The sequence below is a fragment of the Phalacrocorax aristotelis genome, chromosome 6, assembly GCF_949628215.1.
Source record: "Phalacrocorax aristotelis chromosome 6, bGulAri2.1, whole genome shotgun sequence".
Lineage (NCBI taxonomy): Eukaryota > Metazoa > Chordata > Aves > Suliformes > Phalacrocoracidae > Phalacrocorax > Phalacrocorax aristotelis.
This window is the reverse complement of record NC_134281.1, coordinates 44,749,417-44,762,227: the sequence shown is the minus strand read 5'-3', so window position 1 is coordinate 44,762,227 and position 12,811 is coordinate 44,749,417. Positions and strand designations below refer to the sequence as shown.

General features: G+C 43.1%; 1 protein-coding gene and 1 long non-coding RNA gene across 3 annotated transcripts in view; one reads left to right on the top strand and one right to left on the bottom strand.

Annotated features, from left to right (window-relative positions):
- Positions 1-11,926, bottom strand: part of USP24 (ubiquitin specific peptidase 24) — a 66,428-nt gene extending 54,502 nt beyond the window's left edge. For both annotated transcript variants that reach the window (XM_075097540.1, XM_075097541.1), the window contains exon 1: positions 11,482-11,926. In XM_075097540.1, the coding sequence (XP_074953641.1) occupies positions 11,482-11,793 (312 nt within the window). In that variant the 5' untranslated portion in view covers positions 11,794-11,926. The remainder of the gene's footprint in view (positions 1-11,481) is intronic.
- Positions 11,927-12,152: 226 nt separating this feature from the next.
- LOC142059121 (uncharacterized) overlaps positions 12,153-12,811 on the top strand; it is a 104,482-nt gene continuing 103,823 nt past the window's right edge. Inside the window, exon 1 of the long non-coding RNA XR_012661213.1 lies at positions 12,153-12,311. This is a non-coding gene — a long non-coding RNA (uncharacterized LOC142059121). The remainder of the gene's footprint in view (positions 12,312-12,811) is intronic.

Genomic DNA, 12,811 nt, shown 5'->3' with positions numbered 1-12,811 from the left:
CCAACAAACAACAGTTAAGTTCACAGCTTTTCTAAAGGACACCCACCCAGAACACAAACCCATTTCCTGCAGAAAATAAATATGCAGTTATAAAGAAAGCCCTTAGAGTAACAGTAAGGCATACAGGGATCTAATAAATGTAGACTGAGTACAATACAAACACCCAATTGCTGGGTCCCACATTTCAGTTCAGCCTAGACTTGTAGCAAAAGAAAGCAACATTTCAACAAATGATTACAGTAACTGAGCTTTGGTTGCTCCATTCCCTGGAGGAATGTCCATGTTAAATAAAAATACCCATTGTTAACACTAGTTTAAGAGGTGTAGTCTAATAGCGGTGCAGAGCTTCAACTGTTGCTGAGAAGCTTCACCTGTTGTTCTGCTTCTCTGTCTGCATCTAAGCAATATTGCTCTATATTTACCTCTTTCCACAAAAGTGATTGCCAGTGTCTGTAATCTTATAGAAATTCCTAAGGAAAGAGTGAAATAACACTTGTTCTTCACTGTACACTCGGCTCCCGCAAATAAGGCCACTATCATAAAAAGGATATGTCTGGCCTACTGCTGGACTGAGTCTACCAAAAATGTACTGAAAAAGATGGGGTTTTTAAATACAAGAAATAACAAGGGGTGTGGTACTGGGATTATTGCCTTCATAACAATGGGACCTATTTGCGCTGAAGGAGCGCATCTTTGGCACATTCCACTAATTAAGGACAGCAGGTCTTCTTGCTTGTCAGTTTTCTGCTACTAAAATCCTGCCCAGAAAGTAAATAATTAAACTTAATTATTTATTAATTTTAGAAGCTATTACATACAAGTAGCTTCACAACTACTGTGGAACCTGCAACAGTCTCAAGTAAATGCCCAGGTAGTTTAAAACTTAAGTTCTCCTTCAAACCTTAATAACTTTAATACCCTGCATTATTTTTTTTCTGACATTACTGCTATGTTCAGTTTATATTACTCCAGACTGAGTCTTGTTTCTTACAATATATCAAGTATGAGTAACAGCCTCTTTAAAGACATTTGCTGCTCTTTCATTAGTGTCTTTCCATACAAAAAAAAAAACCCCAAACTGTTCACCATCCAACTTTTAAATCAATTTGTGTGCGGCTCTTTAAACTGAGGGCTTTATTAACAGCAGCTAGCAGCTGCTGTAGCAGGGTGCAATGTCAGCTCAGCTGTTGCGTAAGTAAGCTGGCCCGCGAGCCAACACAGGCTGAAGATCTTACCTGCTCTGTTGACATTCACAAATGCAACAGATCACAGCTCTGAACAGATAGCCACAATTAACACTTTGTAACTGAGGCACTAGGAGTTGTCACTACCAGACTCTAATGACATGGGTCCACAGGGGAAATAAAAGTTTTTAAAGAAAGAGTACGCTATACATGAAAATAAATAGTACACAAGGCCATGTCAGCCTCCCAGAAGTGGTTTTCTGTGTCTCTTTTTGGGGGAAATTTTTTTTTTTTCTCTAAATATATATAGAAACTCCCTTCCCTCAGATAGATGACTTAAGAATGGTGTCTGTCAGTCGATGATGACCTAAATCAGGACTATGCGATCCTGGCTGAACAGACTTAATACTGGACTGGCACCTGACATGCTAAGGATTTGTAGGGATATTCTCCACCAATAGAATATTAAAAAGCAATGAAAATATTTGTGGCAGCCAACAGGTCATCTGAAGATAAACGGTTTAAGAGTCTGTAAGAATCATCTGTTTTCCAAGATAGAAAATCATGATGCACATCACGCATGCTGTGACTATTCTCATTTCTGCGGCCGAAATCTTGAGACCAAACACCATTTGCTGGCAAGCCTTTAACACCATTTTCCATGCCTTCTGATATAGCTCTTCTTACACAAAAGCCCATGCCTTCTGATATAGCTCTTCTTACACAAAAGCCCTGAAAAACCCCCCATTCTAACAGCATTATTTGACTCTTTTGGCTTATTTTCAAGGTGTGAAAATGCAGTTATGTCCAAACATACACACACAGGCTCCCAAGAGAAACAGCCTCACGCGAACAGCCTCAAGCACTGACTCAAGATTCTCACTCTGGGGACCTGGCACCTTCCAGAGTTGTTTGCAAGGTTAAATAAACAAAAATTGTTAAATAGCTGATCAATAAAGCATTGCTTAACTCTGTAGTATAAAACCATCCATGGAAGGCTAACACAGAACAAAGATTAGTCCTCATACAAAAAGTGAAATATAAATTAACTTTAATTGCCAAAAGGTCAGAGTTCAAAGCTTTAAAATGTATTCCTGCAGTATTCAGCTAATTAACTCAAACACTGCTTAACTAAAGCCACTGATTTTTACCACACTACTAACTTTACGTAAAATCACAATGAGTTTAAGTGTTCTAATGCTAATTGGCAGTCTTAGTAAATGAAATGACAAATTATAATTTAAATTTGTTAATTCGATTTTGATGGAAGTTACCAACACAATTTATTATCACCAGAGCTAAGTCACATTATGTTCTCCTGAATCTAGTAAAATTTATGAAACAGAACCCCAAAGCCATGCTTCTTTCAACAAGCAACAGGATCAGACTTTCTAAGGTGCTGGCAGACCCAGCAGCTCCTTTCACCCTCATGCCTCTCTAACAAGTGATTTTCACAAATGATCACCAATTTACAGCCAAGAAAACAGATTTTTGATGCTTCACTATATTGTTAAAAATAAAACAACAAAAACACAAACCCTGTATTTTGTTACTATGTACCTACAAACAGGAACAAATTTAATCACTCTGAAAAGCAGTAATGAAAAAAATGCTTAAAGCCAGAATTAGAAGCCAGAAATTCTAGGTACACCTTTCAGTTTTTATCACAGCAACAATGAGGACGACAATTTTTCAATGCTTCAGCTTCCCCAGCTGTAAAGTGTCAACAGTGATACTTTCCTCTGCTACAGCATGCTGGTGCACCATTCACTAGCGTTTGCAAAGTACTCCAAGATGCTCAGGCAGAGGTAAAGTAAGAGAAATAACATCAAATAGCCATAAAAACAGACAGAGCATTTCTCTGATGTATTATGTCCATCAATTTGTGGGAGAACCTATGAATGCTGAAGTCATGACTTCATGGTCCGCCTATCTGCCAGACTACTGATTAAGGCAGCTTTTACTTTCATAGCTGTATGTCTTTTTTTTTTTTTTAATTTTTCGTTACCTCCTAAAAGGAGGATACTCTGTTACCTAGAAGTGAATCACAGGGGTAAGAATTCAAAGGCTTTCAAATAAATCAAAGCTACCACCTTGCACTTATACTTGAACACACTGAGCATGAGGTGTTGAATGTTTAAAACAATTGTTACATTTTCATACCTGTAATCTACTTGCTTTTTATAAACTGGTGCTCTGGGAGCTTAAAGAACTCCTTTAAACTCATGTTAAGTGGCAGATGTGGGAAGAAAATCAGAGAGTATTTCCCAGTTGCCTGTTCTTGCCATCAGATCAAAGTCATTCAACCCACATTGCTAAGAGCAAGCTTGGTATCCTGTTGAGAATATGACAATATTAGTAAGGCTCAGAAAGTGGTGTCACATATGGAACTTCCACATTATGTTTCTTATTTGGCAATAAGAAAATCCACTGTGATTTCCTAAATGTTTTACTGACAAACAGACATTTATTCGTGACGTATAGTAACAGTTTTTAACTGTTTTAAGTCCTGAACAGATACAGCATCTTGCCCTTGCATTTTCATGCACAGGAAGATATCTGTATGCAAAATTTGAGTACAGTGATAGACAGAAATGCTTTTTGTTATTTATGTTCTGCTAAGAGAAAGTAAGCTTGTTGGGGAGATATATGGATGTTTTATTGTTTTTGCAGAGGAGCAGCTCTTCAGTTCAAATTTTTACTGTGCACTACTTTACAGAAGCAGATGTAGTCTTAAGAAAAAAAATCTTAGTATTTCACCATGTTAATACAAAGGAGTGATACCAGTCTATCACTAAAGGAAAATAAATCCTTTGTTACAGACTCCACCTAATTGAAGCTGATTTGGACTCTCACCTCACCATAAAGACGTCTTAAGAAAATTCTGATGTATTCAGTGAATGTTCTCACAGAAAGTTTTGGACACTGACCTTAACAGAGTAGTACAGCAGCATTATCAAGAATGCATGGTTAGACTAAACCCTTCTTAGTAGTTGTAAGGGATTATGACAAATCAACCACAAAACCCCCATGGCTCCCTGCCTTTCCCCCATCTCTCACAACCAAGAACGGTATAAGACTGGGAGTAGAAACACAGTATGAATTTGAAAAACAAAAATAAATTCAGCAAAGTTAGAAATTAACTAGGATTTTCTAAAAACATTACTTGTACTGGCCTCCCTGATTTCCAGGGTGATGGTGCAACATTACTAAGCAATATTCCCCAATGTACTTGCCTAGCTGTTCAGAGGTAAACACAGTACTAAGCATTACAGCAAAACAAAATAAACAAGGCTCTATAAAAATCACAGTTGAATTAAAAGATTAATTTAACTTAAAGGGGGACACCTTTGTCCTTTTATACTACTATTACCATAATATTTAGTGGAATCTGAGACAGATTTATTACAACCACTTTTGGCAACGTATTTTAAATTTTGATAGCTACTTGGAGGCCAGGGAGAGGTCATGGAAAGCACTGTTAAGAATGCCATTCATAAGGAACCAAGGAAAACACACTTATCTTGCATGTGTTTTCAGTATTGTCTGTGGATGTATTTAAAAAAAAAACTTACTCCATTAGCGAAAGTACAAACAGCCAGACTCTAAGTTGATACCATTATTCCTCCCAACCCTTGAGTTTTCATAAGCACAAAACCCCATGCTTACTTCCAAATAACTCAAAATAACTTTGTGTGGTATCAGCTAAACATTGTGCTTTAATACAATAAGACAATGAATCACAAATGCTTAGCATTTCAGTACTTAAAATTAAGTCAATACTTCTATCTCCTTTTGCCAAAACTCCAGGCATTAATAGAGAAGTGCTGCAGAAACACTAGATAGAGTATTTATTACAACATTTTAGTGATGAAAGGTCAGGCTCTGGAAGGGAGAATTAATAACATTGGTAAACACTCATCTGTACTTCTGTTCTACGGACACATTGATCTATAGTGAGACAAACTACAACTGACAAAGCAGCTGACAATGAGTTTGAAATCAAGTTCTACAAGGTATAATTACAAAATTGTAATTATTTACATTAACTAATTAACCAATTAATCAATATTAGTCTGAATAACTAATATGAAAAAAATCTTTAAATGCCTCTCAAGACAGCTCTGCTGGGTGACAGAACAAGAGAAGCCAGAACTGCTGTAAAGTAGGGAGCGGAAAGACCAAGTGGCAAGAAACATTGAGCACATTGGCTTTTTTAATTAATTCTGATTTGGCCCATGAAGCATAACATACATTCCAAAGACTATTGCTTCCTATGGCAGCACAAATACGTGGTTTTTTCAAAGTAAGAGCTTAGAAAAGAAACAGGCACTTCCTTTCCATCTTTGCCCACCTCACACAAAGAGCTACTGTTCCTTAATCCAAAAGCAATCCAAATGATTTGCTGGAATTAACTTCTAACACTGGGTAATTTGTTTTTATTCTCATTCTTCCTCAGTATTTCACTTCCTTATTAAACAGCTGCGACAGAATAGCACTGTAAACTGGGAAGATGACCAGAAAATGCCTCCAGAGAACATTATAGCAAAGACACTTCCTGCCCAGCGAAGAAGCTGGCTATGTAGAGTTGTCTCCTACCTCCACTGATCCCACAGGCATCACCTTCACTGATGAGCCAGTAATTATAAAGTGCTCGTCTCAAGCTGTACTCCAACAATCACATTACATGATAATGAGTTTAAGTTATTCAAAACAAAGCTTACATTTAAAATTAGCCAACCACACCTCTCAGTATTACCCCTAATTTCCCTAACTTTGGGTAGCATCTCTATTTGTCTGTGTTATATCAAGAATGAAAACCAGAGTATTTTCTTTCAAAATCCAAGAAAGCATTAACATAACACAATCTAAAAAGGGGTTTTACACCAGCACCACTAATTTTTGAAAACAGTGATGCTGAAAACCAGGAGTGCTAAAATACTAATTCCACTTGACATTCTAATGGCATCCAGCCAGGGACTCAATGCCAGAATCCACTACAGAGCTTTATTTGATTGCTTAATTGTTTTACAAGGCCAATTCCTAGACAAGCCACACTGTAAAACTTCCACATGAGAACGTCAGGAATATTCACTTTTGCAACGCTCAACACTACTTACAGGACAGGAGACTGACTTTAAATTTATAAAATTGTAGCATGAAATCCATCTCATTTGCCTGAAGGCTAAATACCTTTTTTGTCTTTAAATAAATACGGCTCCCTCCATTCAAGGATCAAAGAACTTCACAAGCCTAACATCCGTGGTACTCCTAATAAAGCATACACCATAATCCTCATTTTACACACTAAAAGCTAAAGCAGAGGTTAAGTTACACACCCACCGTGACACAGCGTATCTGTGGCAGAACTGCTTTCAGCACTGAGCTCCAATAATGAGGAGAGATAGGGTTTTGAACAACAGTTCTGCAGCATGACTAGTGAGAATGCTCCTGGCACTGTTACTCATTACAGTCGCTGGCTTGTTTCTTTTACAAAACGCCCTTCTCTTGAAATCAAACAGCACCTCAAAAGCAATTTTGGACAAGTTTTGTTATAAACTGTATCTAGTAAAATCTGGTGTATATGAGCTTTCGATCCAGTTCAACTCAAAAAAAAAAAAAAATCAAAAGACCACATGCTAAAGGAGACAGGAATAGCTAGAAGGTAATATAATCTGTTAATCACAATTTACCCAAAAGGTCATACTAATGTCTCTCAGAGGCTGTTTAAAAACAAAGAGTAAAGGTTACACAAACCGTTGTTATATGTTGAATATTTTTAGTGTAAATGGGTTCCTACCCCTTACTGCAATTTTCGGTTCTTTGGTCACAATCCCCACATTCATTTGGCCTGCTCCTCTTCATCCCATTCCTCCCCAACTCGTGAAAGTCAGCACATGTGGCACTCATGGCAATTCATGGTCACACTAGCAGACATTGTCATCACATTCATTTACAGTCTTATCTTAAATTATAAGGATTTAGCAGCAGTTTATAAAACAGATTATTTGTCAGTCATGTGGAAAGATGACTATACCATCATTCCACCCCCTCTACTCAGCAAAGAATCACTTTCTAAAAATCTGTATGCTGGCTAAGGAATCACAGAATGGTTTGGGTTGGAAGGGACCTTAAAGATTATCTAGTTCCAATCCCTCTGCCATGGGCAGGGACACCTTCCACTAGACCAGGTTGCTCAAAGTCCCATCCAACCTGGCCTTCAACACTTTCAGAGTTGGGGCAGCCACAGCTTCCCTGGGCAACCTGTTCCACTACCTCACCATCCTCATAGTGAATAATTCCTTCCTTATATCCAGTCTAAATCTGCTCTCTTTCAGTTTAAAGCCACTGCCCCTTGTCCTATCACTACACTCCCTGATAGAGTCCCTCTCCAGCTTTTCTGTAAGCCCCCTTCAGGTACTGGAAGGCTGTAATAAGGTCTCCCCAGAGCCTTCTCTTTTCCAGGCTGAAAACCCCCAACTCTCTCAGCCTGTCTTCACAGAGCAGGTGCTCCAGCCCTCAAATCATCTTCATGGCCCTCCTCTAGACTTACTCTAACAGGTCCATGTCCTTCTTATGTTGGGGGCCCCAGAGCTGGACACAGCACTCCAGGTGGGGTCTCATCAGAGCAGAGGGGCAGAATCACCTCCCTTGACCTGCTGGCCATGCTTCTTTTGATACAGCCCAGGATACGATTGGCCTTCTGGGCTGCAAGTGCACATTTTTGGCTCATACCCAGCTTTTTGCCCACCAGTACCCCCAAGTCCTTCTCTGCGGGAATGCCCTCAATCCATTCTCTGACCAGCCTGTATTTGTGCCTGGGATTGCCCCAACCCACATGCAGGACCTTGCACTTGGTCTTGTTAAACTTCAGGAGGTTCACATAGGCCCAACTCTCAATAAACACAGAAATCCCAGATTCCTGCCAAAATGCACTTACCAGATTTACTTCAGCCAACAGACATAAACATAGAAGTTACATCAAACAGGCAGAACTACCTCTTTTAAAAGCACCTGACCTCAGCCTATGGAAGTGGTTTGGCACTACACAGGGCAAAACTTCAAACCAACTGTGAACTTAAAGTTGGACTTCCTGATACTTCAGGAAGACTGCACAAATTAATATGAAGCCCCCTTTGCATTTCCAAGTTTGTCTGGCCTTTTTGTTTTAATGAGTTAAGCATGATCATGCTAACAGCATCAATGCCAGAGGCACACCACAGCTATTAACTTAAAGCTGAATCAACTGTACATTTTTTGGAAGACATCAACCTTCTGAAACTGAAGTTTTAGCCCTCATGAAAATGGATTTATGTATGTCTTCACCTCAGGTCTCACACAGAAAGCGTAGAATGTGTGTCAGACCAGCTCATAGCAGCTGTCTTGCTTGTGGGCCAGTTATTCCAAATTCAGGCTTCTAGAACACCTCCAGACAGCCCTGAGGACCAGCAGTCTGGACCACTGAAAGAGGATTCACACTGGTTTTACTATCTTATCTAAAGTGAACATGTTGTTACTATTATGATATGTATCTTGCTCCTGTGCTATTCTCAAAGAAAACCAACAGACAAGCCTTTCTTTGATCAACATGCTTACTGAACGGAACAGATACTTACATTATGTAATAGAAACCAAATAAGCATATGCAAACATGATGGATTCATTACTGATTAGGAAAAATGTGAAGCGTTTAATCATTCATAAATCTATTCTTATACGTAGAGTAAGATGTACTCAGCCAAAAAAAGAATGCAAATACGAAGTACAGACCTGTTACACACACGTCTTGGAGAATGACTAAAGCCTTCTTGTTATTTTTAAATTTAAAAAAATTATATAATTCTAACTTTTGTTCATGAAGAAGATTACTAGACTGGAAAATTTTATTTAGGGGGAAATTTCTAATAGTCGTGCTCTTTTGATTTGTATGTTCATGTACATTGCTGATATATAAAATCCAAAAATCAAACCAAAAATCTAACACGCCACTACCTCCCCACTAAATAAAAGTTAAAACTGGTATTATGATGAGAAGGAAGAATACATACTCTAAGAGCTGTTAGAAAGAGAGAAGAAACTGAGAAGAAGAAAAACAGAAATAACATCTGAATTACCACAAGACAGTATGGGGTACAATATGTTTCAACATATGACTACAGTGGATAATATAGCTATTTGTGCAATGGCTTTCTGTACAGCTTCATATGCCATAAGCTTGTGCTGAATGGAAAACTACTTACTGATTAACCACCTAAATAATAGCTGTAGTTTATTAAATGTAGTTCTAGATTACATCTGAAGAATAAAAAAACCCCAAGAACTGATCACATGTCATTTTTTGCCCTTTTTCTAAAATGTATGTCAAAAGCTGCTAGGCTGTACTGCAGTATTAGACAAATAAGCACAGGCAACAACTGCAAGTCTTAAGATTTTTACAGGTATAACATATTACAAAAATACTGTTTTGCATACATTTGCAGAAGTTGACAGATGCTAATATGCAAATGAATCCAATTACTAAATTGAGGCATGACTTTATGTAAGTTTTGTGTAGCAAGATACTTCAATCCTTCTGAAATGCCTACTCTGTGCAGTCATTTGCCTATATTGAAATGTTTTGGTTTCCCTCCCGTGGGTTAACAAGAACTCAAGTCAAAGCTAACAAGAACATGAGTGCCAAAGGAAACTATAAAGCGTAAGCTTGATCAGACATACAAGCTGAAATAACGGGGAAAAATCCTCTTAGTCAAACTTGTCAAAGTGTCATTTGTAATAGGAACAAGAGGGGGGGGAGGAAAGTGCTTCTCTGAAGTTTACACTGACAGCTTTTCTTGAAATGTCACACTGACAACCCAGACTGTCCCAACCATAACTATATCTGACAGGAAAACCCACCCTCTTGGTGGCTAGAGATCTGAATGCAAACAAGCAGAACTCTCATTCACTCCCAACCCTTCAAAGTAAAGGTTAGAAACTGGTTCCCTATTGCTTCAATCAGTGAAGCTGAACAGCGACTCCTCTTCCGCACAGCACATGTGCCATCCCACAGATCACCTTACTCCACAGGCACGCATCATCAGCTTATGTGAGCTAAGGATCTAACCCAGTTAATTCAGTGAACAGGATCACGTATCTTTATTCTGCAAGACTGGACTTCAACATACTGAGGCTATGGATACAGATGATCTGTACAAGTGTAGCTATGTACAAGAAGATATGGTACACGTATTCTTTATGTATATATATTTACAGATACACACATGTACATAGAAAGATACCACTTCTGGTGCTGGAAATCCTCAGGATACTATTCACTGAAGCCTGGGATAGTATGTGAGTTTCCCTGGTTTTATTCATGTGCTTAGGCATTTGCTATTGACCACTTCTTGAGACAGTGACTACGCAAGGTGTTCCTTTGGTACTGCACAGCAGGGCTGTTCTTCTATTCTCACCCCCCACAAGTTCCACAGTCTGGACATTATTAATTAGCTCCTTTCATATGAGCACTGGGGGTAGTTTTGGAAAAAAGACTTGGACGAGGAGCAGGCCTTACAGGTAAGCACTACAAGACTATTCGAGGCAGCAGAGAAAGCACCGTGAACGTATCTGCTGACTGAGGAGTTGAGAGTTCTGTAAGAGGATGGGAGAAGAGAAAAAGGCATACAAGGAGGAAGGAGAGAAACTGGGAAAGGCTTGGGATCGCCAGCAGTTCTGTCTACTTCAGGTCTATTTTATAACACGGCTATAATTTATGTTATGAATTAAAGCCTCTATTTTGAAAATATTTGAACTCACTGCATTCCTATTTCAGAATTTATGCTTGCCTTTTCCAAATTAAACTGCACGCAAACCCAGACTGCACTTTACTTGACATTGTGCAAACAGTTAAAAAAATTACAGTCATTAGTCACTCGGATTATGCAAGAAGCCACAAGAGGGGGAGAAAAAAAAATAATTCTACGGTAGCCACACATTCCTAGAATGCCAAGGAAAAGCCTGGGTGCTCTTCACCTTGCAGCGGTCGCCAGGAGCAGCCCGGGCATGCAGCGCCCCGCACCGAAGGGGAGCGAGGCGGGAGGGCGGTCGGAGCAGCCCGCGGGTGAGGGGGCCGACCCCGCGGGGAGCGGGGACGCCCCTGGGGCACCCTCCCGCCAGACCGGCGCCCCGGGTCGAGGCCCGCCCGCCGGCGCCCCGCAGCGAGGCGGCTCCCGGGGAGCCTCCGCTCTCCCCGCGGCAAGGCCGGCCCTGACAGGAGGCCGGCCCCGGGGCCGCCCGCCCGGGGCAGGCCGCAGCTCACCTCCGTCTCCACCACTTCGTGGTAGGCGGGCGGAGGGTCGAAGCCGCCTCCTCCTCCGCCGCCGCCGCCGTCCCCGTCGCCGCCGCGGGGGCCCTGCCCGCCGGCGGGGGAGCCGTGCCCGCCCGGCGGGCCCTGCCCGCTCTCCATGGGCTCGTAGCCGCCGTAGTGGAGGCCGGGCCGCTCGTTGGTGAGCAGCGCCACGGCCTCGTTGATGTCGTTCTTGGCCAGGCGCAGGGCCTTGCGGATGGCGGCCGCGTCCGAGAAGCCCATGCAGAGCAGCGTGGTCATGTGCTGCTCCTCCTCGCTCTCCATGGCCGCGCCGGGCCGGGCCGCGCCGGGGGAGCGGGGGCCGCGAAGCGAGGGGTGCTGGGCTCAGGCGCTGCCCGCCCCGCGCGCCGCCATGTTGACGGGAGGGCCTCTCCCCGCTGCCGCCGCCGCGGCCGCCCCCACCCCCCCCGCACACACGCGCCCCCTCCGCCCCGCCCCGCCCCGCCCTCAGCCCGGAAGCGGCGGCGAAGCCGGGCTGGGGAGCGCACGCCGGGACCGCGTCACGTGAGGGAGGAGGCGCGGCCCGGCATGAATGGACTGGCAGGGGAGGGGGAAGAGGAATGCGGGGTGGGGGGGAGTGAGAGCGACTGTCACCATAGCAACTGGAGCGGGCGGGCGTGGCCGGCGACGTCACGTGAGGGCGAGCGGCGTTACCAGGGAACGGGCCCCGGCAGGGGGTCGGACCTCGCTGCGCCTCAGTGGCCGGGGCGGACCTGGGCGGCCGAGCCCGCCTAGCGGGAGCCGCGCCGTCGGTCTCCTACCCGTTGCCGGGCGTTCCTCCTGTAATTACTGCTCTTACTAATGAATTAAGTCCCTCAGGCGCGCGGGTGGCGTCTGGGCTCTCACAGCGAAACACGAACAGGCCCGGGACGGGGGGGTGAAGGGGAGCTGGGCAAGGCGGGAAGGCGGGCGGGGCCTGGTGCCAGGTGGGTGTCTGTGGGGAGGCAGGGAGGGAAGGAGCTGCTGGGGCAGGCGGTGGGCAGGTGTCCTTCTCTGAGGTGATGAGGGTCGGTTTTAGGGCGAAACAAAGTCCTGCCCCTGCTGAAAGCTCCCGCCCTGCCGGCGCTTGTGGGTGGCGGCCGGACAGCGAGTCCCGGGATGGGGAGGGGGGGCGGCCTTTCGGGCCTGCCCGAGAGGAGGATGCGGTTCACAGAAGAGCACCGAGAAGTTACCGACTGCAGGCTGAGCACTGCTGTCGCTGCCAGCTCCCAGTTTATTTCTCTGTGGAATGTGTTCTTCAGGCGTATAATATAGCAAACAGAGATGCAAATCCATACAGAAT